We start from the raw sequence: 25,381 nt of genomic DNA on the forward strand, positions 1-25,381 counted from the left end.
GCGCACATAGCTTATACGTCAGCCCAAGAAAAGCCGGTACAGTCCGCAAGAAGCGAAAAACTGTCTTTCAGTCCACAAAGAACAAGATGAAGAAATAGACTACCATTTTTTTTATATATATTTTTATTGCAGGAATTAGCCAAAGTTACATATCAGATCAGAGACACATCACCTGTATCAATCATAAGAAAGAAACCCCTATAGGGGAACACCCCTTGTACACAGCCATTCAGCCCACATCCCGGAGGTTGGGCGGCGTGTGCGGTGAGTCCACGGATGAGGGTCTAGTAGTCTTCTGGTGCCGATCCGAATAAGTGAACGGTCTTCTTCTGCTTTTCTAAACAACTTGAAAACATCCCTTTCTTCCCACCCGACCCAACCCCCCCAGAGGACCAAGAACTAATCACACGGTATGAGAAACAGCAATGTCAGTAAGAGTATTCTACGCTTCCCTCTATCTCTATCCACCACCAACCTCCCCCTGCCCCGCCATCGGTGTGCTGTGTGTGTGTGGTGAGAGCTTGTGGAAGGAAACCATTTCCTGCTATATAGAAGATCGTTGTGACACATTTCTACTAGGACTGAGGCTGTAAGAAATAGACTACCATGACACTCTCTCTCCCCCTCCCTCTCCCTCTCCCTCCCTCCCCTCCCCTCCCTCCCCTCCCTCCCTCCCCTCCCTCCCCTCCCTCCCTTTCCCTCCCTCCCCCTCCCTCCCCCTCCCTCCCCCTCCCTCCCCCTCCCTCCCCCTCCCCCTCCCTCCCCCTCCCTCTTCCTCCCTCTTCCTCCCTCTTCCTCCCTCTTCCTCCCTCTTCTTCCCTCTTCTTCCCTCTTCTTCCCTCTTCTTCCCTCTTCCTCCCTCTTCCTCCCTCTTCCTCTCTCTCCCTCTCCCTCTCCCTCTCCCTCTCCCTCTCCCTCTCCCTCTCCCTCTCTCTCCCTCTCTCTCCCTCTCTCTCCCTCTCTCTCCCTCTCTCTCCCTCTCTCTCCCTCTCTCTCCCTCTCTCTCCCTCTCTCTCCCTCTCTCTCCCTCTCTCCCTCTCTCCCTCTCTCCCTCTCTCCCTCTCTCCCTCTCTCCCTCTCTCCCTCTCTCCCTCCCTATTTTTCAAGTTCCAGTGTGACTCCTCCTGGGTCACCTCATCTGGTCAGACTACTTAATCTATTGGTCAGTTCGTACAGGGTGATTGTCATGCAGCACAAAGAAGACCCATTCCTCACAGTAGATGTTCCCAAAGTAGCGAATAGTCCTAGTATGTACATGGGAACTCTTTTTATGAAACCTAGTTTCATCTCACGTTGCGAGTTATAAAGCCTTTCTGTGAGAAAAAAATCAAGAAAAGACAATGCAGGCCTAAATTGAATTCTAGTTCATGAAATACAAGATATAAATTAATAGAAATATATATTGCATTTTAGAGTTTCAAAAACTTTATATTTTTCTTCAATTTATGGTACTTATAAAGCATTTAAGTTTCTTTGAAATGAATAGGTGTAACTATGACATACTACTACATTTTCAAAGTACCAATGTATAAAATCATTTCAAAATATAGAATATTAATGTCTTTTCTAGTAATTCTCATTAGTACAAAACTTTTCAATAAACATTTATAGTGTTATCTATATTAAATTTAGTTTAGTTAATTCTTCACATACATCATTTAAAGGAGAATGGTTAATGGAACCTCTATAATATGCAAGTCATCACATTCACATTTCTATTCCACTTTAAAGAATACACCAGTGTTATTTAGGAAAACATGGTCCTATGTTATTCAAACAAGCATTTTCGTCTAGTCTACACTCTTCTGCATGCTTTTATGATGCAGTAACTAAGTCTTTCTATGATCTATTTCTCCAGGTTCTCCAATGTCGAGTGAGCACAAGTTGTGCACATTTGTCATTTTTCTCTCAAAGGTGTGAATATCGGTTTTATGTGTCCACTAAGGGATTTAGCAGTTTATTTACCTCACCAGCATGCAACAGACAGCAGAAGAATAGCTAAAGAAAGAGTAACCTATCAAGGAAGACATTAAGTATTTTGAACTGAAGATCCTTTAACTCTGTTTAATGTGACAGAAAATGCACCAAGGCCATAATACATACAAAGTCATTGTAAGGGAAAATAATTATTGACGCTAAATGTTTGCTCTGTCTGCCTCGGCTACTTTTTACAAAGCGCAAGGCAAAAGTGCACTCTTTAATGTGGTAAACAATATTTGAGTATGCAAATAATGCAAGTATGTGTGTGTGTGTGTGTGTGTGTGTGTATATATGGAAGAGGGAAGTTCTTTTAACAAAGCAAGAACTGGGGTATTTGAAAGTTGATCATCCTTTGACCCCTACCATGTACTTAATACCCAAGATTCATAAACAAGTGTCTCCGGTCCCAGGCCGACCTATAATCTCGGCCCAAGGTAGTCTCATGGAACCAATGTCTAAATATGTTGATTTCTTTTTGCAGAATTTTGTTGTTAGTTTACCTTCCTACATCAAGGACACTGGGCACTTTTTGTCTAAACTCAAAGAGGTGGAATGGAGAGAGGGATATAGTCTGGTAGCTCTCGATATCAGCTCCCTTTATACCAGTATCAAGCATGCAGATGGTCTTAACGCTGTACAGCATTACCTTAGTCAACGTAAAAAAATGTACAAGAACCATAATGAAATGTTGATTACTATGATCAGGTTGTGTCTTATGAATAACTACTTCTTATTCAACAAGGAGACTTATCAGCAGTTAAGAGGAGTAGCTATGGGGGCATGCTTCTCTCCAACCTATGCATGCTTGCATGTAGGGTGGTGGGAGGAGCATGTCCTCAGGCATCTCCCAGAATTCGCCAATAACATCGTCCATTATTGGAGATTTATTGACGACATCTGCATGATTTGGAGAGGGGATGAGAAATCTGCCATTGATTTTGTCAAAAATATCAACATTAACAACTTGAATCTTTCTTTTACTAGCCAAATCAGTAAAACTAATATCCAGTTCTTGGATGTTGACATTTACATCCTGCACAACACCTTAGCCACCAGACTCCATCGAAAAAATACGGCGGGCAACTCAATTCTGCACGCGTCTAGCGCGCACCCCAAACACCTCATAAAAAGTATTCCTTATGGGGAATTTATACGGATGCGCAGAATCTGTAATCTAGAGTCTGATCTGAAAATTTGCCAGGAAGAGGCAATTCAAAGATTTGTAAAACGTGGTTATATTATGGATGATCTTCTAATGGCTAGAGATAAAGCAAACAAAGCTAGTATTGATGTTGTCAGAGAAGAAGGTTCGGAGATTGCCAGTGAAGATATAGAGAATGCCCCTAAACATAACATTAATACGGTCAGCTTAATTACCACCTTTAATACTGAGGAGAGAAAAATAAGGGGCATCCTAAAGAAACATTGGCCTATTCTCCACACCGATATTAATCTGTCTCCCCTACTACCCATTGAACCCTCCATCATATTTAGGAGAGGACCCTCGATGAGAGATCACTTAGTAAAAACCAGCCCAGAAGTGAGCAATAACATAGTCAGAATTTCCAACAAAAAGGGTTTTCATAAATGCATTTCATGCAGAGCGTGCAAGTTCGGGGTAAACACGGAGGAATTTCAATCCCCTTTCAATCCGATGCCTACACCCATCAAAGAGCTGTATACATGCCGTACAGATCACGCTGTATACGTTTTGGAGTGTACGTGCAAACTCAAATATGTGGGAAGCACCAAGTTACAGGTGTTTAACCGCATATTGCAACATCTAAGGGCAATAGTGAACTCCGACTCCAACTATCCTGTCGCCCGGCATTTCGAACTTGTACACGCTAAAAACTTGAACCATCTTACCTACTTTGTTATTGACTCCGTCCCTAAAAACATCCGGGGGGGGGGATCGTGAAAAGATTCTGAGACAATTAGAGAGCAAGTATATTGTCCTCTTAAATACCAGAATACCCAATGGGCTTAACAGGGGGGAAGATTTACAAGTTTTCCTGTAAATATACCTTTGAATCAACCCCTCTTGTTGTAAACTTGATTGGAGTAACCACTGTTAGTAATCTTTGTTTTCCCGCTGTAATTTGTGGAATCTATTCTTTGAATGTTAGCCCAATTTTCAGTAGATATTGTATAGTTGTAAAAAGCTTTGCAAACTTATTTGATTTATTTACAATGGTCTTGGGCGTTTAAACTTTATTTAGTCACTATGGCTATAGTGAACGTTGAGCATCAGCAGTAATGCCTATTTTGTTTTTAACTGTGGAGGGTTTCACAACACTAGCGCAGGTACATTGTGTTACATGACATCTTTGTGTCATGATGTATTGCTTTTATAGCATATATGTACTTACTGCGAAAACTTTATGAACTTCGGGCACTTGAGCACTTTTTTCCTTGATAACATAAATGGAGGTCGTGTATTATGTTTTTTAGGACATGCTACGATAATATTTTGCACACATGTGTTGACTGTCATAATATTTGAAATTAATTCTATTCTCTCATTTGGCATTAATGTATATACCTTGTAAATACGGTTATTAGATATTGCACTAGCACTTTATTTTTCATGATATTGTAATGTCCATTTGAGTATCTGTATTTTGTACATATGTGCAGAGCGGTAGTATTTTTTTCTATGTCCTTGACCCCCTTGACACACTGTTATCATTTCTACCTCTATGTTTGACACAGTATTTAAACACCCCCATTGGTAATTTGAGGCCATGTGATCAAGGCCGTTTTGTGACGGCCGAAACGCGTCATGCCGATGGCGAGGGAAAAATAAAGCCACATCTTGAATAATCTACCTTTGGTGTTTCGTGATCTGTTCCACGGCGGTGCGAGGAGACGCATTGCAGGACCCTTTGTTTTGATACAATTCAGGCAGAATACGGCCGTTTCTGTCTAAACGGATCCTCTCTCCTACAACGAGTTGCTGTACGGATATGGCAGAAACCGCGCATGCGGATTGTTCTTTGACCCGGAAGGAGTAATCTTGGCAGCAGCTCCCCGTGCAATCTGGAGAACTACGCGGCGAGCACTTCCAGCGAGAACGCGGCGTTTCCAAGTAAAACCATTGGTGAGTCGAAGGACCCCCGAGGGATTACAAGGACTCGTGCGGTAAACTGGTGAGTGCATGCCGCTGCTCATTCGAGCTCAAAGTTATATAGCACGGGTGGAGAGATATTGTAAACACCGCATAGTTTGCGCCCTCAATTTTGAGAAAAGAATTCGTCTTTGAAGGGCGGTGGCAAAAAGAATCTATTTTTCCCTCCCAGTATGTCTTCATCGGCGGAGGCAATGAAAAGCCGGGAGGCATTGGCTGATGCCATGTTCGTAAACCTGCCAACAGTCAGACCAGTTGCAGATAGCAGAAATAACAATAACCCCAATGTTGATCTCAAGGGGAAACTGAATAAATTGGAAAAACTTTTAAAGACCGAAACCACAAAATGGTGGGAAAAGCGATCCCTTGAAAAATATCTGGAAGTGGGAAGAGTCCCGAGGGGGTTAAGGGTACTTATAGCGCCATCATTTGAAAACCCTAACCCTCTCATGTTAAAAGAATGGTCTACAAACAACTTGGAGGCATCCAAAAATATGATTTGCATTTTGATCAAGTATGCGGAAATCGACAATTGACATTCTCAAAGAAATAGAAACACTTAATAATGAATTGGATGCTCATAAAGAAACTGAATACATTAAAAAATATCGAGAAGAAATTAACACTCTCCTCAACAAGCACCAAGAAACCATTAGCTTGCGCAAACAATACAAATTCGCCAGAGACAAACAAGATTATGAAACTGGGAGAATTTTCACGTTTGCAAGGAAATATGACACCATGAAAAGACAGGCAATGACACCAAAAGCCGTTTCCCCAGCAATCAATGAAAGTGGTGAAATAATTGTGTCAGAACAAGAATTAAGTTCCAATGCAAGTAGTGGAGGCTCAGATGACGAACGAGCAGCGGGTGTTTCTTCTTCAGCAGTACCCACTCATTATGCACCATCGGAGGAATTGGGTTTTTTAATCGAGGACAGGTTGAAAACTCTACGGCCAAAAACCCAACAGCAGCGGAACAAAAACGCAAATGCAAAAACCGCAAGTGCCACGAAAGAAGGAAATGTCGCAGGGAGAGGTTTCGCAAAAAGAGGGAGGGGCAAGAAATGGTAACTGTGTTAGAAACTAACAATGCCTCAAGTTTGCCTACTAACCATGAATCTGGCAATACAGATATCATGGACAGCGAACCTACTACCAGTCTAGATAACACTGTAATCAATTTATCTGATGAAGTCCTTTCAAAAGCAGAGATACAACTTTTGTCCTTGGGCCTATCCTTCTGTCCCAAGAATGGTTACAACTACGTACAAACCAGGATTGATACATTCAAATTTATCCGTAAATTGAAGTTAAAAAAGCATTTTAAACTTGCTCATGCCCAGGAAAAAGCCACTACCATCAGTAGCTCCTTACATCCCTCCTCCATGTTCCAAGTAGCGGATATAGGGGCATTGCAGACGGCCCATGAACTGGCATTAGATGAGAGTGTCTCTAGCATCAGTACTCAGACTAAATGTGACAGAATGGGGGTGAGTATCAATGCACCGAGTGAAACCCCATTTAAACCCAAATCCACATTTATGCCCCTGATGCCAAAGGATGCTATCAACACTTTTAATGATATGATCACAGAGGACCTGAAGGCTTTGCAAATTAACACTGCCAGGAAAAACAAAAGACTAAAATATATGGAAAAACAATACTTCAAGTTAATGAAAAAATTGCGGAATAATTCAAATTTGATTATCAACAAGGCTGATAAGGGAGGCAATATCGTTATCTGGCCAAAGGATCAATACCTGACAGAAGCTGATTGCCACCTCTCAAACCCTTCCTGTTACCGTAAAGCGAACTTGGGGGAAGTACGTAATCTTAAATAAAGAATTCACAAAGAACTTAATCAATGGAAGAGGGAAGGTCTTTTAACAAAGCAAGAACTGGGGTATTTGAAAGTTGATCATCCTTTGACCCCTACCATGTACTTAATACCCAAGATTCATAAACAAGTGTCTCCGGTCCCAGGCCGACCTATAATCTCGGCCCAAGGTAGTCTCATGGAACCAATGTCTAAATATGTTGATTTCTTTTTGCAGAATTTTGTTAGTTTACCTTCCTACATCAAGGACACTGGGCACTTTTTGTCTAAACTCAAAGAGGTGGAATGGAGAGAGGGATATAGTCTGGTAGCTCTCGATATCAGCTCCCTTTATACCAGTATCAAGCATGCAGATGGTCTTAACGCTGTACAGCATTACCTTAGTCAACGTAACCTAATGTACAAGAACCATAATGAAATGTTGATTACTATGATCAGGTTGTGTCTTATGAATAACTACTTCTTATTCAACAAGGAGACTTATCAGCAGTTAAGAGGAGTAGCTATGGGGGCATGCTTCTCTCCAACCTATGCATGCTTGCATGTAGGGTGGTGGGAGGAGCATGTCCTCAGGCATCTCCCAGAATTCGCCAATAACATCGTCCATTATTGGAGATTTATTGACGACATCTGCATGATTTGGAGAGGGGATGAGATCTGCCATTGATTTTGTCAAAAATATCAACATTAACAACTTGAATCTTTCTTTTACTAGCCAAATCAGTAAAACTAATATCCAGTTCTTGGATGTTGACATTTACATCCTGCACAACACCTTAGCCACCAGACTCCATCGAAAAAATACGGCGGGCAACTCCATTCTGCACGCGTCTAGCGCGCACCCCAAACACCTCATAAAAAGTATTCCTTATGGGGAATTTATACGGATGCGCAGAATCTGTAATCTAGAGTCTGATCTAAAAATTTGCCAGGAAGAGGCAATTCAAAGATTTGTAAAACGTGGTTATATTATGGATGATCTTCTAATGGCTAGAGATAAAGCAAACAGAGCTAGTATTGATGTTGTCAGAGAAGAAGGTTCGGAGATTGCCAGTGAAGATATAGAGAATGCCCCTAAACATAACATTAATACGGTCAGCTTAATTACCACCTTTAATACTGAGGAGAGAAAAATAAGGGGCATCCTAAAGAAACATTGGCCTATTCTCCACACCAATATTAATCTGTCTCCCCTACTACCCATTGAACCCTCCATCATATTTAGGAGAGGACCCTCGATGAGAGATCACTTAGTAAAAACCAGCCCAGAAGTGAGCAATAACATAGTCAGAATTTCCAACAAAAAGGGTTTTCATAAATGCATTTCATGCAGAGCGTGCAAGTTCGGGGTAAACACGGAGGAATTTCAATCCCCTTTCAATCCGATGCCTACACCCATCAAAGAGCTGTATACATGCCGTACAGATCACGCTGTATACGTTTTGGAGTGTACGTGCAAACTCAAATATGTGGGAAGCACCAAGTTACAGGTGTTTAACCGCATATTGCAACATCTAAGGGCAATAGTGAACTCCGACTCCAACTATCCTGTCGCCCGGCATTTCGAACTTGTACACGCTAAAAACTTGAACCATCTTACCTACTTTGTTATTGACTCCGTCCCTAAAAACATCCGGGGGGGGGATCGTGAAAAGATTCTGAGACAATTAGAGAGCAAGTATATTGTCCTCTTAAATACCAGAATACCCAATGGGCTTAACAGGGGGGAAGATTTACAAGTTTTCCTGTAAATATACCTTTGAATCAACCCCTCTTGTTGTAAACTTGATTGGAGTAACCACTGTTAGTAATCTTTGTTTTCCCGCTGTAATTTGTGGAATCTATTCTTTGAATGTTAGCCCAATTTTCAGTAGATATTGTATAGTTGTAAAAAGCTTTGCAAACTTATTTGATTTATTTACAATGGTCTTGGGCGTTTAAACTTTATTTAGTCACTATCGCTATAGTGAACGTTGAGCATCAGCAGTAATGCCTATTTTGTTTTTAACTGTGGAGGGTTTCACAACACTAGCGCAGGTACATTGTGTTACATGACATCTTTGTGTCATGATGTATTGCTTTTATAGCATATATGTACTTACTGCGAAAACTTTATGCACTTCGGGCACTTGAGCACTTTTTTCCTTGATAACATAAATGGAGGTCGTGTATTATGTTTTTTAGGACATGCTACGATAATATTTTGCACACATGTGTTGACTGTCATAATATTTGAAATGAATTCTATTCTCTCATTTGGCATTAATGTATATACCTTGTAAATACGGTTATTAGATATTGCACTAGCACTTTATTTTTCATGATATTGTAATGTCCATTTGAGTATCTGTATTTTGTACATATGTGCAGAGCGGTAGTATTTTTTCTATGTCCTTGACCCCCTTGACACACTGTTATCATTTCTACCTCTATGTTTGACACAGTATTTAAACACCCCCATTGGTAATTTGAGGCCATGTGATCAAGGCCGTTTTGTGACGGCCGAAACGCGTCATGCCGATGGCGAGGGAAAAATAAAGCCACATCTTGAATAATCTACCTTTGGTGTTTCGTGATCTGTTCCACGGCGGTGCGAGGAGACGCATTGCAGGACCCTTTGTTTTGATATATATATATATATATATCTCAAAACAATTCCCTTGCAGGCATAGAGTGACGCATAAATTATGCAAAAAAGGATAGAACTATGGGTAGTTCCCAAGTTTAGGTAGAAGGCAGCTCCTGTATAGAGCACCCTCAACACCAGCGACACTCTTAAATTTGCTCACCTCAAATGTCTGCTTTTGTATCAATGTTTTTAAGCATAGGATTAGAACAGTGCTATCCACGCCGAGATAGAAATGGACAAAGTCTTTTGCCATTTGTACAGCAAAGTCTTTAAGCATAGGATTAGCACAGTGCTATCCACTTAGCTTTCAAATTAAACAGGGCAGATGACCTCTGTACACCACCTTAACAACATTGGTAAAAAAAGCAACATTTTTAAGGAACAATTGCCAGCTTGACCACATTCAGTTATCACATTGCTCTGTGTCCCGTGTACCACATTTTGGAAACTTTTAGAAATTATCTAAATTCTGGTGTTTGGAGTTATGAAAACCTGGGCGTTTACTTTCACTAACTTAATTATACTTATTTCTAAAAGGCAGCAGGTATTACAACTGTGGATGTTCTGGAAGTATATGAAGCGTCATCAAATGTCTGTACTAATTGTAGTAACTGATTTTCAGATTTAAAAAAACCAAATGGAAGCATATAAAAGTGGGAGAAATAATTCGCCTGAAGAAAAATGACTCTGTACCTGTAAGTAAACTATGTGTTGCTTGCGCTTTGAGGGTTTGGGATTTGTGAGTTTCAAAAAAAATCATGATGTATTACTTTATCTATTTTTCATGGATAGGCGGACATTCTCTTGCTAACCAGCTCAGACCCGAACAGTCTGTGTTATGTTGAAACAGCAGCACTGGATGGGTAAGTTTGAAACTAAAGTTCACAAAATATATCTTTGCTGCTGTATTTATTTGTTTTTGTTTGAGAGGGTTGGAGGGGAGAGGAATCATTTGGCTGTGTTGTGCCTTACTCAACTGAAGATGTGTATGTGTGGATTGCTTATCAGACCTACGTAAACAGTCTGAGCCATATAACAGCTTACTTTTACCTTTACTAGAATGATGTCATATTAATATATAGGGGCTTTTAGCCAGCAGTCTTCTTCATTCATTGGTCCAGTGTTGTAATTCACAGTTTTCTTCTACCCAATACAGCACTGGGCATTTTTGCCTTTTCCTGACTTCACTACGAGTGCCTGCATTCCACTCTTTCACATGGAGCACATCTGCTCACAAATTATCCCTTTCCATTGAAAGATATTACAGTGCAATGTTTGCTTTTTGAGACCAAAACAATTGTTTTGCTTTAAGCCATTTTTTTTCATTAGTGAGGGCCGAGCAGTTTCCTTAAGCAATACAGTTTTGCTATACTACGCCTATTGTATTTATAAGTATTTGTTGTATTTAGTTTTTTCCTTCTGCCTGGATGTATATCCGTTCCTTCTGGCAAATACAAGTGTGAATAACTTTATAGATTCCAACTATGTCAACCCCATTAAGCGAAACTCAAATAAAGGGCTTTTCAGCTTCCAGAATAAAAAAGAATCTTTATTATGTGTGAAAAGAGTTTTTTTTGTAGGATAAAGTGAATCTTTATTTTCATCAAAATTACAGTATTATCACTAATCCAGAAGTCTGTTTTGGATTTCTGAGCCTTTAGTGGTAAACTAACCTTCACAAACACCTCAGCCTACCTGCAGATCTTTGTCTGTAGGAGGATTGCACACAATTTTTTTTTGTTATGCGGTTTTTGAATCATTTAAAAATAGTTTCTAGCTGATCCTGTTTGAAAATTAGCATTTATTATATGTCAAAAGTGAGTTACTGCTTGTTGATTTCAAATCTAGGTCATATACACAATGGTATTTTTCTTGCCCTGTAACTAATAATTTTCTCAACCATTGTTAAGACCTGAACAGCAAGACTTAATAGAATGATCTGACCTTGTTACAACATTCTTGTTAAAGAATACAGCATATGAGAGTAAGCAGCACTGCTTTAATTAAAGAGGACATTTTTATAAGAGAAAAGCGTAGCCTTTGACAACGTTAACACATGCTACCATGAGTGTTTTGTGGGCCACAAGACCTAAATGTGCTGGAACATTTTGAGGAGTCCCAGTGAAGGACTGGGTTCTTTTGGACCCAGCGGTGCCAGGGCACAACACCTGAAACCTTCGTGGGTAACCTGCTCCGGCGTACAAGTCACAGAGACACGGGACACTTCCTTCGGCGTCAAAGAGTCAAGGTTTATTTACTGCAGGGAACACAGAAGTCACAGGAAGTACATCGAGTGTAGTTCGGGGAGACTGCTTCAAATTGGTTTTGTGGATCGCTCCTTTTATACAGTTTCTACCCATAGGCTAACATGATACACAATAGTTTACAACCCGGTTCCCACATTTAGCTCTCAGAGGGGTCGCTTTGGTCACTTTGAAACACATAAGGTCCGGAACATAAGTACGGAAACATTTGGCGGTTCCCAACTGTAAAAACCCATCTTCCCACCATTAGCAAATTCCAATCAGCAATAAAGTAGATCGAAATAGGAACGAAGACAGGTGCAGAGGAAGACGGAGACAGTGGGGAGATCGGAAAGGGTGTAAAAGGGGAGGTAACGAGAAGCACGAGATACAGGCATCAAAGGGACGTGCCTAATGAGATGCACGGCTGAGACAATAAGTCCGTGCGGCGAGATGAGCCTCGAGCGGCGCCATCTGCCTTACAGTAGCAACCCCCTCATCATAAAGACACTTTCAAAGAACATGTGTCTTCCGCAAATATCTTGGGAGTCCCAGGGTCGCGAAGCGGACAGCGTCCGTTCGCTGACTACTTGAGGGCAAGAGACAAAATGGATGCCGTATCTAAGATGGAACCCGTGGGTACAGATGAGAAACCCACATAACAAACGAACGGTTTAAGTTAGCACAGCGAAACTGCGCACACTTACTAAACTCGTCATTTGCGGTTCATAGATACCAGACTCGACCATATTCGTACGAGTCGAAAACACCACTTACAATTGTCACGGAACCTCACCAGGATGGTCCGGAGCGATTGGGCTCCAATTCTGACAATTAGAGCTTTTTACCACTGACATCCTGGGATTCTGCCTTACTATTGAACCCAAGTACACTCCTTTAGCATTAGTGCAACAGGATAGTGAAGGCGAGCATTCCAAAGGCCTACTCGGTGACGTTAGGGCAGAAATCTGGAGCTCAGTGAAGTGAAAAACCCTAGTCAATTGATCATCGTCTAGCAGTGCTTTTTCTTAAAATTGAAACTTACTTTAATTCTACACATACAATAATATTCTAAATAAAATATCACTATATGGGAACCCACTAGTATGGTGTAGGTGAACCTTGTAGCCTGATGCCGCCTGCACGCCTACCTGTGTCACCTCAGTAAGGGTGACCAGAGAGCTGGTACTGGCTGCCATGAAATAATTCAAACTTTTCTGCTTAATTCTTTTATTTAAGTAGTCTTCCCCTCCGTTCTCGCTTGCTCCAAATGGGAGTGGCCATTGGTGAGCAAGTAGTAAATAGCCTATTATATTTTGTCCGAGTGGGACGTGTTTGAGGGACTACTTTGCAATGTGAGTAGCTTCACTCCCAATTCTTTCACAAAACAGCATATGTAAGTCATGTAATTGACAGCAAAGCACCTGGGGATGGAGGCATGATCTACCTGCAAAAAGATTGTATTACCAGACCCAGGAGTAGATACTGTCTCCATGGCACACCCAAGATGGGAAGGTGGATTCCACCAGACAGTGAAAAACTTTCTTTGTGGGAAGGATGGTTCAGTTGCTGTGTGTTCTTGCCCTCTGCATACCAGATTGCAATCAAGTGTCTGGGAAGAGGGCAGTCAAAGATGAATATGCAACCTGGTGCTTTCACTCCCTCAAGATTACTAGCAACTGTTTGTGTTCCGTCAGAGGTGGTAAACTCAACTGCAGGAGTGACCTATCTAGACAGGTCGACTCGATATCAAAGTTTATATTGATGGAGACGAGGTAGTCTGTTCAGGGTATAGCATTACTGGATAGAGGTAGGGCAGTCCAGTAATGTTCACAGTAGGGCTCCAAAGCTTAGAAATTGGTAAATACTTTTCAGTTTTTTTAAACCGGCAGAAAAAACATTCAGCTTGGAAATGGTAATTTTAGTCGCAACATGTAATGCGCGCAGTAATAGGTGCAGTGAAGTGTCCTGCTGTTGCTGGAACATTTTCCTGTTCATTTTGTCTTAACTATTAGAATTGCATCAAAACGGAATGTCTGATGAATACAAAAATATATATGTATCCCTTTGCCAGCATTTGATGAGAATATTAGTTGGCTTGGTTTAGTTCACACTAAAGGTTTCATCTGACAATTCTTATGCACTGATTTCCTATGTTTAGCTCCCACCACTTATGTGCAGGTCTTTTCATGAAGTGTTACATTTTTCTGTAAAACATTTTGTTAGGCAACTCATTCATTTCGCAGTGAACATAATTGATACATTTTATTTGGCCCTAATCCTTTATTCCCAAAATATTGAGTTCCATGTGGATTAAAGGTCTGGTAACATGCTTGTACATTACGCTGACTCACACAAGCTTCTTTCCATTTTTAGCCATTACAACTGCCTTGCATCTCAAATTCAATCAAGTCTTTCTTTTTCACTTTACCGCCCACTGACACTAATTGTTTTCTGAAATCTTTCTTTGTAGAGAAACAAATTTGAAATTCAAAATGTCCTTGGAAGTGACAGATAGGTTGCTCAAGGAAGATGGCGATGCCGGTGGATCAATTAAAGAAGAAAAAAACTTGGCCGATTTTGATGGTTGGTGCGACCATAAACATTATCTTTTGTGCGATGGGACTATATGCTTTACAAGTGTTGATGGTAATGTGCTTACGGACTTTAGTATATTGATGAATTAACAGTAGCCCATTTTTTTATAAATCTGGCCAGAGCTCGGTCCACGGAGTCCAAATTCGCACACTCCTAAACATGGTTGAATGACAGGTAAGCTAACTGAACGGACTGAAGGACACAAGGCTCTCTGTGGAAAGACAGCTGTGGCAATTATACCTTTTCCTAAATTGTTCTGATTTGTTTTTTTTTATTGCTGAGGATCATTTAATTCCTAGTGAAAACATATCATTAGTTGTTCTGTCACGGCTGAGTGAAGTGTAGTCATAAGTACTTGAATAAACACACCTCTTTTCTGGCTGGAATGAGCATCAAAGTACATACTGTACTTTCAAGATTTTCTGTGCTTGGCTTTTCCATAGGTTTTCCCCACCCTGCAAACGTTCCCAAAATTTAGGCTTGGTTTAGAATTACAAGATACCCACCCTCCTCCCATAGCTATGAAACTGTGTTGGTCATTGAAGTGCCTGAATTAGAAGTCAGTGTAGTGATCCTCTGTGGCAGGCAGTGACTGCAGGTCTACAATTTCGGGTGCCATGCAGTAAAAAAGAGGAAGCAAGTGTATCAGGGGAGAGCCATTTGGGGGCTAATGGCATGCTAGTATGGCTCAACTGGGGTATTTGCCACTGTATCCAACAGTTGTTGTCCAAGTGTTGACGTTCCCAAGGAATTGGTTCTTTCTAACTGCACGAATGGGAGCCTTGGTGAACAGGGGCACATATTGCAGCCGCCCTGCAGACCCAACAGTAAGTGCCTGAAGGACAAGTTGTCAAAAGAATGCATATAGATGCCCCTGTTTTAGGACTGTTTACAATCTTCCCAGTTATTGGACCTGGAAGGGATGAAGCCCAACCAGCGAAGTTGAAGGAGACCTTGCAGGAAAAATAAGAGAAAGCATTAGCTGGGGTGTAGGTGACTGATCATACATGCAGGAGTGACCGTGGGAGCAGATTGTTAATGCTGTTCACCATGGGTTTATGATTAAGATGAATTCATGTTTAGTTATGTTTTGTTGCAGATACATTTAAAATATGCCTAAAACGTTATATTTTTATCAGTGCAACACTCAGTGATTCTAATATGTGGTATGAAAATGCATATACATACAAGAACAACCTCTGATAAATTTTTACAAAGAAATACATCCATTTTTTGGGGCATAGGTTTGCAATTATTGGTTAATTTACTATCTCATAAAAAACCTAAAGTAATCATTTGATACTAAGTGTCACAAGTCATCTGTGTCTGAAATATCATTTGACAAGCTCCTTCAATCCCCCCACCCCCCAATAAATTTGCCTCCAAATTCATGGACTTATTGTGATGTCATATATGTCTAACAGTTGTTAGATTAAAAAGCTTCTTCATCCTATTAGCAAGCATTAGCAATGCCAGCAGGTCCGGCTTTAAAGAAATGTTGTATGGCAATATGAAGCATTACAAGTAAATAGCCCAGGAATAAATATGTATTTGTATGGAGGTGTTGGACTTGACCCTTTTTGCTGGGTCATCCCAGAGCTTTTTGCCTTTCTCCTGTATTTTTTCTGACCTGTTGGTGGTGGTTTAATGACTCTGGGCACTATATCATTGCTGATCCCTGCTAAAGTGCATGCGCTCTCTTTTAAACTTGGTAAGATTGGTCTACATCTATTTGGCATCGTTAATTTACCTAAAAGTCCCTTGTACAGTGATATCCCATATACCCCAGGGCCAGTAAATTAAATGCTACTTGTGGGCTTGCAGCGCTGCTTGCGCGAACCACCCAAGTAGCCTTTCAAACCGGTCTCAGGCCTCTGCCACTGCAGGTCCTGCGCATGCAGTTTACTGCCGCTGCAACATGGCATATAACGTGCTTGCTGTGTCTGCAACTCCCCTTTTACTACATATTAGTCATCCCTAAGGTAGGCCCTAGCTAACCCTATGGGCAGGTATTGGTGTAGGTAAAAGGTAGGACATGTGCCTTAGCTGTGAGGCATGCATTGGTAGTGACAAACAGCCTATTTGGTTTCTCACTGCTGTGAGGCTACCCTCTCATAGGTTTGTATTGTGAATTTCCTGATATGTACTTCAGTGGCAATTCCTGACATGAGGTGCATGTTTGGAATAGTAGTGATAAATCCTGTTAATTAGTGAAAGCAGATTTATTATTACTATTTTAGAAATGCCACTTTTAGAAGTGGACATTTCTGTGTGCTATGTGTCTTTGTGCCAGCCTGGATGTGTATTGACCATTGGATATTTTGACTGACAGGGGAAAGGGGCTGTGCATGCACTCCAGCTAGTCCCTGGGGTGAGGGGTTGCTCGAGGTGTGTCCTGCCCTGCCTGGATGGCTCTGCGTTATGCTGAATAGACCTTGGCTGAATTTAGAGTTGCAGGAGGAGTTGTCCCTTGCACCTGAATAGACCTGGTCACCATTTGGAGTGGTGCTTTGACTTGCACCTTCCCCTGAATAGGGCTGTGCCTGCCTTCTACAATGCTGGCTCCACTCTCCTCTGGTGTGGCTAGGGCCTGGGCTGAAAATATGAATGTGGGTGTTGTGCACTTGATTAGTGTTTGAAGTGCCCCCAGATCAGACATTGCACTAGAAGTACAGTGGATGTGACCCCATTATTGTTTAGAAGACACTGCGTGGAATTTGTTGCCAGATGCTGCTGGCTCTGTATACTACTGGAGGACTGCTGGTTTATCAGGGGGAACCACCTGGGGTCTTCGCCCCTCTAGGGTGCTGACCTGCTGCCTATCAGTCTGAAAGGAGGACTGCAGCTCTGCACTGAGGACTTTTGTGCTGGCCTACCAACCTGCTCCTTGCTGGTGTGCCCCCAGTGCTCTCCCAGGTGTGCTGTTATGCACTTTGTTTTGATAAACTAGAGTGCTTGATGAGTGCTAAACTAGAGCGCTTGGTGAGTGCTGTATCTCCCTTCACTGTGAGGCCAACAAGCGTGTGTGAAGTGATATAACTGGTTCTCTTGCAAGAGAGCATATGGAGGGCTGCTCCCTGCCTTTTCTTATACCCAGTTCTAAAAGAGGGGTTCGCATCTTGCCCTGCCAGATAGGCTTCACGTGGACATGCTGGGACGCTGATTGATTTCCTTAGGTTGTAGAAGCCAGCCCGGCCGTCCTCTGCCCTTTTGTAGATTGTTTCCTTTACAGTGCCACCGGGGTCCCTGCAGGGATCTACTGGAGTGATTCCATCCCAACGTGCACTCAGTAGTTCCCCCGGGGCAGAGTTTGGCATCTGCTCTGGGATTCTCCCATGTGCCTTGGAGACCAGCGTGCCTCATCCTCCAGACCTGCATGATCCCAAACGGTTGGCTCTCCCTACTCCTCGCACCAGGAGAAAAGGCTGAATCAAGACGCCACAGTCGGCGGTAGTGCTCCGAGACAGAGGAGCCGTCCTGGAGCTTGTGCGCCCTGAGCAGTGCATGTGCTTCTGTTGGGGACACCTCCCCTTCCGAGTGCTCATCGGCCCGAGATGGGGGGGGGGGTGGGGAGGGACGCAGGGTGAGAAGTGAGTGCTGAGATTCCCCTGCTGTGCTGTGGTTGTTGGGTTGCCGGCCAGGCCGCATCGTCCTCCATGCGGTCGGGGTGGGTTTCCACCCTCAACGTGCTTTGTGCGGCTGGCCCGTGCCTGCTACACACTGCATTTAGAGGTGAAATTGAAGGCCTAGTGCCGGGGGTGGGGGAGGGGGCATGCGGATTGCCGCATTACCTTCAGCAGTGCCAATTACCGTCTACACCGCTAGGAGCAGCGCAAGTGCACCATACACAGGGAATACCTACACAACCAGGAAGGTCCCTGGTGATTGGTGACTACTGCATGGTTCTTATACCCTGAGGTGGTGCTATGGGTCGTTTCAAACCCTGAACTATAAATATATGTAGTGGTATGTCCTGTGTGGAAATGGCCAGTTCCATAGCCGGATACTGCCTAGGGACTCCGGATTGCGTATGATGGTCATCAGTGATGATTCATGGGCCTTATCTTGCACACTGTGCCCTAATGTGAAATGTTGTTACATTGCCTGTGTTCGCCCCATGGATATAGTGTTGTGATAGTGGTAGGTACAATGTCAGCAAGGATATCTCCATAATGTGTGCAAGTTCACTAGTATTTACTATATTGCACTGCAGATGTGGTTTATGCATAGTGTTTTACGTTAAGTGCAATCCTGCCAATAGTTACTGGTAACCCTATCTGTAATGTTTGACAGTGGCCCGATTTATGTAATGCCTGTGAAGTCATGAAAAGTGCTTAATGGCACAGTAATATGTGATTGTGTACTAATGTGTTGTTTTTTTTTAAATCATGTAAAGGATATTTTTATATAATCTTGTGTGTGGTTTCTTTTGTGGTGTGCCTAGTGTGTCACTGCTGTGTGTTGCGCAAACGCTTTACACATTGCCTCTGGGATAAGCCTGACTGCTATGCCAAGCTACCAAGGGGTGAGCAGGGGTTAACTTCGGTGTGTAACTCCATTGCCCTGACTAGAGTGGTGGGTTCTGCCTGGCTTAGCTGCATATCCTAGCCAACCGGAAGCCCCATTTCTAACAGGAGGAAAAGAACTCTAGAACAATAATGGTGTAAATTATAAAGTTAGGTGACGGTTGCACTGTCACGTTAGGCCTGAAAATCCATTTAGGGTAATGACTGCTCTCCTATTATCTGTGCTGCTTCTAGAGAAGATCAAACTTAATACATTATCTAGTTATCTGAGACACCTTTACAACATTACAATGTCATGTGTGTGCCCCTGAAAGTTCAAGCTCAGTCAGCTGGCTAAATAAAATGATCACCCCTGCAGTGAAGGGAAAGCCCTTTTTCGTGGAAGTACACAACGTCTTACCAATGAAAACATGTATACTGGGATCCCAACATGTGGGAAGAGCCACTGTCCCTCTCTAGTGATGCTCACATATTGTCTGGTGACAGCTACGCTGTCAATCAAGACCATATAAAGGAGATAAACATTTAATTAGGATTCATGTTGGATTTGAGTTGTTTCCAAGAGTTATTCTTACCTTATTAAATAGATATTTGGTTGCATTACTTTTAATTTCTGAATTTGTGAATGGGAAGTTATTGTTTCCGATTACCCAATTGTCATTTCCTTTATTTTGCTAAAAGTGGGTTTATTGCATCGTTAGTCTCAAAATTGAAAATCTCGAGCTCCTGACATTGAATAAGAAAAATAAACCATGCTAAGCTATTGTAATGCTTTTGCATTACTGTAGTACAGAAAGACTAAGGAGATGCTAATGCTGTATTTCGACCTGGTTATGGAAACTGCTGTCAGGAAAACAATAGCATCCAAATATCCATCTTATACCTAACCGAGGAAGAGTTTAGTAGCCTTTAGAGCAAACTATATCACATCTAGAAAAAAATGCTGACATGAATGACCTGGCCAGTTACCCCCACAATCACTTATTTCAAGTCCTTGACTTACTAGTCCCTAATAATAAGGAAAGTCCAGAAGAATAGAATCAAGCACCAAAAAGGGCCCTTATCGGTAGAGGCTCATTTTGTGTGGGCTTCCGAATGACCGTAAAACCACTGCATGAAAATTATTCATGATAAAGCAGGGTTATGAATTGACACAGTCTAAACATTAAAAAACTAATTATGACTAATGGACTTCATAAACTCCTTCAGTGTTCGTAAATTCTGAAGAATGATGGAAAAAAAACGCCTATCTGCTAAACCTATAGTCCTTACATGGCGAAAATCAGCATATCTGCTAAACCTATGGTCCTTACATCGATCAACATTTGGACTCCTGTGCTTGTCTGTGATTTCACGTGTGACTCTGGCAGTTTGTTGCATTGTTTCTATATGCACCACTTTGCTGCCAAGGAGAATCAGAGAATTGAATTCTTTTTACTGACACCTTGTGTGACCTTCAGGTCACCAAGACAAGACGTACATACCATTCTATCGTCCTGAAGTGAATAAATGCATACCCTTACATTTAATAATAGTAACATCTTATATATACTGCACTTCAGTATCAAGCAATATCTAAAACAAGTTCTAACTATACTTTGTAGTTCTTATTTTAAATTGATAAAAACCTTTAGCCCTTTGTTCTTTAATTTTAGTTGTCAAGCTTAAATATTCATATTCTCATGCAGCCAGTATAGGGAAATACTGTTGCTGCTAATACATGGACACCTTGCATGTATGCAGTATTTTAAATACACATACATACAAATGGGGTAATGCTGTAGTCCAACATATCTGTAATTTCAGTTTTTCTTCTATTACAAAACTTTAAATTGTACTTTGCTTGATCTGTTATGTTATTTACTCTTTTATAGTGCAGGAATCACCCTGGGGCATCTCGGCGCTGCCTAGAGAAACATCACTGGTAGCGAGGGCCTGAGCTATGGTACTTTAATAGAGGAAAGCCTTAAGGTGTTTCCTGAAGGTTCCATATGACTGAAAATCCCTCCGGGCCTTAGGCAAGCTGTTCCAGTACTTGGGCGCCAGATAAGAGAAGGCTTTGCCTCCTGTACGTTTAAGACGGATACGAGGGATCTTGAGCAAATGCAGGGAGCCAGATCTCAGATTGTGGCCTGGAATGTATTTTTCCAATTTCTTTTGTAAATAATAAAGGCCTCGTCCATTTAACGCGTTGAATGACAAACAGCAAATTTTAAAGATGGATCTTTTTTTTACCGGTAGCCAATGCAGGTCTTTTAGCAGAGGTAGAGAAGGGGAGCCTGCTGGCATATTTAAGATCATTCTGGCAGCGGTATTTTGGATGACCTGTAATTTATTTAGTAATGTCACACCCAACACGGCCAACAAGGCATTTCCGTAGTCCAAGCGACTGATCACCATCGCTTGGACCAACGTTCTACGATGGGCAGTCGGTATATAAGGGAGGATTTTACGAAGCAGTCGTAAACTGTAATAGCAGGAGCTTGTGGTAGCTGCTACAGGATCTTTCATTGACAGTGATTGATCCAGCTTTACGTCCAAGTTTTTAACACTCTGCTTGGGGACAGGGGCGACACCCAGCCTCAGGGGGCCACCACTCATCAGACCAAACTGCCGAGGCATTTCCCAATAGCATGACTTCCGTTTTTCCGGGGTTCAACTGGAGTCAGTTGTTAGTCATCCAGTTGGATATCGCCATTATACCCTTGGCGAAGCGGAGCTTGTCGGATTCTGGATTAGGGCCGATGGTGAACAGCTGAGTGTCAGCGGATGAGATTGTTTCAAAAATCAGGGCTTCTACTGCCTTAGCCAAAGGGGCCATATAAATGTTAAAAAGGGTTGGGCTAAGGCAGGAGCCCTGAGGAACACCCTTGTCCAGTGGTATTTTATCATATTGGAAAGGGCCCAAGATGACTTGTTTGAGATCTATCCGCCAGAAAGTTCTGAAGCCATTTAAGGGCTAATCCCTGAATGCCACAGGAAGTTAACCTCTCCACGAGCTTTGTGTGGCAGATGGTATCAAAGGCCGCGGAGAGGTCAAGAAGGATCAGTATAGCTGATCCGCCTGCATCTATTGTCATCTTCAGGGAGTCCGTCACGGCTAATAGAGCAGTCTCCGTACTGAAACCTGGATGGAACCCTGATTGCGAGGGGTCCAAGATAGTATTGGTTTCAAGGTAGTTACTCAGTTGCCTGTTAACGATACTTTCCAGCGTTTTGGCCAATAATGGAAGCAGGGAAAATGGGTGATAGTTGCCAAGGTCGGGTGGGTTTGCCAAGGGTTTCTTAAGAGTAGGGCGCACAAATTCTTCTTTCCAAGCTGTGGGTATAATCCCAGATTGGATAGATGCATTAAACATTTTTTGAATGGCCGGGGCACAGCTGTGGGCCAGGAGATCCATAATTTTGGGAGGGCAAAGATCTATGGGAGAGCCTGATTTGGCCGAACATAGTGCTTTAGATATTTCTTCCAGTGAGGCAGGTGCAAAGCAATCAAGAGAGCAGTCTACCATTTTTGTGGGTCCTTCAGGGCAGGCTAGAAGTCGCAGATTTCGCATGGCCGACGATGGAAAATTATAGTAGATGGTTGAGATTTTTTCCTGAAAGAAGACAGCCAGGGAATTACAGAATTCTTGGGATTCCAGGGGAGTTTGTTTACTTGAGGTGAGACAGTTTTTAACAATGTCAAAGAGAGCTTTATAGGAATTGCTGGAACGCTCAATTTGATTCAGAATGTACAGGCGTCTTGCTGACTTTAGGTTATGATGGTAACTAGCCAGAGCTTGCTTGTACACCAATCTGTTCTGGGAGGTTTTACTCACTCGCCAGCGTCTCTCTAGTTGTTTGCAGGAAGATTTTTCCTGTCTTAATTCTGTAGAGTACCACTGTGTTGAGATTCGATTAAGGGTTGAGCCAAGATTGGTTTTTTTAAATTGGAATTGTCAAGTCTAAGGCTCTCACAAATGCCTTGTTCAAGGAGGCCAACATTTTAGATACTTCTAGTTCGTTTGTTTGTGGTTCCACATGGAACACTTTATCGAAGGCCTCTAATGAGAAATTGCGCCAGGGTCTACGAGCTAAATATCGCCTGCTCGCAATCTGAGGTATGCTTTTTGAGCAAAGGCTAGGGATGGAAAACTTTATCATGGAGTGGTCCGTCCAAGTGAGGGGCCACAAAGGGTCACAAATCAGATGGTCAACGTTGGAGAAGATGAAGTCCAACGTGTGGCCCACGAAGTGTGTTGGGCCATTAACTCTTTGGGTATGACCAAGCTGCTCCAGACCAGAAAGAAGTTTATTTACCTCCTGTGTTTCAACAGCACCACACTGCTACATGGAGTTCTTTTAGGTACTTACTATGCTAGCTGTTGGGAAGGGGTAGTTGATCAATATTTAGTGCACATGTCTGACATTTGTTCTTTATGCATGGTTATCAGCTTTTCTGTTGAAGAAACCAGTGTCTTATTTACCGAACAGTGTTAAGTGGGTACCAGTAAATAGACTATGTTGCATGTAGTTTTTACGCTTGGAAGTGAATGTTTCTTTTCTCTATTTTATGGTATAAATTAGACACTTCATAATTTTAATTTTGTAATCCCTAATTAAAATTATGCATTTGGAATGGTATTACTAGATTTTTAACTATAACATTTGATAACATGAAAAATATTGCTTTTGTTTTGCATTAGGGGTGGTTGAGTGTGAAGAGCCCAATAATCGACTAGACCGTTTTATTGGCACTTTAATCTGGAAGAACAGGAGCTATGGTTTGGATGCAGATAAAATATTACTACGTGGCTGCACGATCAGGAACACAGAGGTCTGTCACGGGCTTGTCCTCTTTGCAGGTATGGGCATTACCAAGTTGCAGTTCATTTATGTTACAGTTCGAATTGTTTTATATCTGCCTTTCAACTGTACCCATGTTTTTCATTATAAACTAGAAATATGATATTGGGTTGTACACTACATTTCATTTTAAACAATTAAATATGGATGGATAGTCAACTTTTGTTTGACATTCCCCTTGTATACGTTGTGCCATTTTCTCCTTTTTCCCTAAATATTTATTAGAAATAATTGCACCAGTATGTCATTAACAATGTGTGCTGCAACACAACACCTATTTTCTGTCCGTTAGAGCCACCAACATTTCAACCAGATAATATTGGTCATCTATCGTGCTTGCCTCTATTTTTATCTATTGCCTTTCTTGGATCTCCATTTTTAGTAGTGGGAAAAATGCCCAGAACATGCAGGTGCAATGTTCTCTTTATATTCCTGGAGGTATATTTACTTGCTGCATTGTGCTAGACTTCCTGTAATATTTGGAACGTTTATTTCTTCTCAGACCTATCATGCTACAGTGAGCTCTGTCTTTTGCCTTAATCATAGCATGCACCACACCAATAACCATTCTATATAAGTGAAGTAGTGTGGCTCACTGGTTAGAGGCGGCAGACCCGAGAGCAGAGGACGGCCCGGGACCAGGGTTCGATTCCCGACGCGGCAGGTTTCTGGACCAGGGTCAGCGGACTCGATAATTCTCTCGCCTTGGTGCCCACTCTGATCAGCGATCACACTCGGCAACTCTGGGCATTAGCTTGCCTCATCTTCACTAACGGCCCCACCAGACCGCCGGGGATGCCTGGTCTCACCCTGGAGATATCCATTAAGGGACCATCTCTCAGGGAAGCCAGGAAGGGTTTCGCAGCGGTCGAAGCGCGGAGATACTCCTCCGGGAGCCGATCCTAGCGCTATATAAACCTGCAATTAATTAAAAATTAATTAATATTGTGGTTGAACCGGGTATACTGAAAGTGGTTTGCCAAGAACCCCCAAACCACAGGATTGCTTATTGTTAATGAGTGCCAATTCGCATGAAACACGTGTGCATGGATATCACACACTTCCTGTTCAACAAGAGGTGGCAAACATTTGATTTATTGTGAATATAAACAATTTTGAGGATCTATCAGAATGCACTAGGGGCTGTTGCAGGCCACTGTTTAAAGTCCCTACATGGTGGCTTGATTTTCACTTTCAATGTTCTTACGGCCTTCTTATAGCCATTTGTTTTAGAGTTCATGTTGCAGAGTACATGGCTTTGATCAGCTTCAACAATTCCTTTTCTACTGTACTATATTTTCATTTATTTTGCAACCCTTTACCATTACATGCCTTGGAGGTGTCTCAGCAAATGGATCTGGGTCAAGAGAAACGCTGCCCTCTTTTGTTGATGTAAATTAGAAGCGTGGCTAGGTCAAACCTCGCGCATTACCATGGATTATAATCTAAGTACCAATATTATCTGATGAGTGCTCAAGGGAACCGTTGGGGCACTACCGCCCACGTATCCCGAAGTCCTCTGTGACCAAAGGTACACCAAGCGTAAAGTACAAAAGAAGAACCCGTTCCCGAGCACAATGCAAATTA

General features: G+C 42.1%; 1 protein-coding gene across 2 annotated transcripts in view; it reads left to right on the forward strand.

Annotated features, from left to right (window-relative positions):
- LOC147668707 (phospholipid-transporting ATPase IC-like) overlaps window positions 1-25,381 on the forward strand; it is a 515,423-nt gene that overhangs the window by 221,585 nt on the left and 268,457 nt on the right. For both annotated transcript variants that reach the window (XM_086948491.1, XM_086948490.1), the window contains exons 7-10: window positions 10,202-10,274; window positions 10,372-10,442; window positions 14,296-14,408; window positions 23,635-23,793. In XM_086948491.1, coding sequence (XP_086804617.1) covers window positions 10,202-10,274; window positions 10,372-10,442; window positions 14,296-14,408; window positions 23,635-23,793 — 416 coding nt within the window. The remainder of the gene's footprint in view (window positions 1-10,201; window positions 10,275-10,371; window positions 10,443-14,295; window positions 14,409-23,634; window positions 23,794-25,381) is intronic.

The sequence above is a fragment of the Lissotriton vulgaris genome, unplaced genomic scaffold (assembly GCF_964263255.1).
Source record: "Lissotriton vulgaris unplaced genomic scaffold, aLisVul1.2 SCAFFOLD_736, whole genome shotgun sequence".
Lineage (NCBI taxonomy): Eukaryota > Metazoa > Chordata > Amphibia > Caudata > Salamandridae > Lissotriton > Lissotriton vulgaris.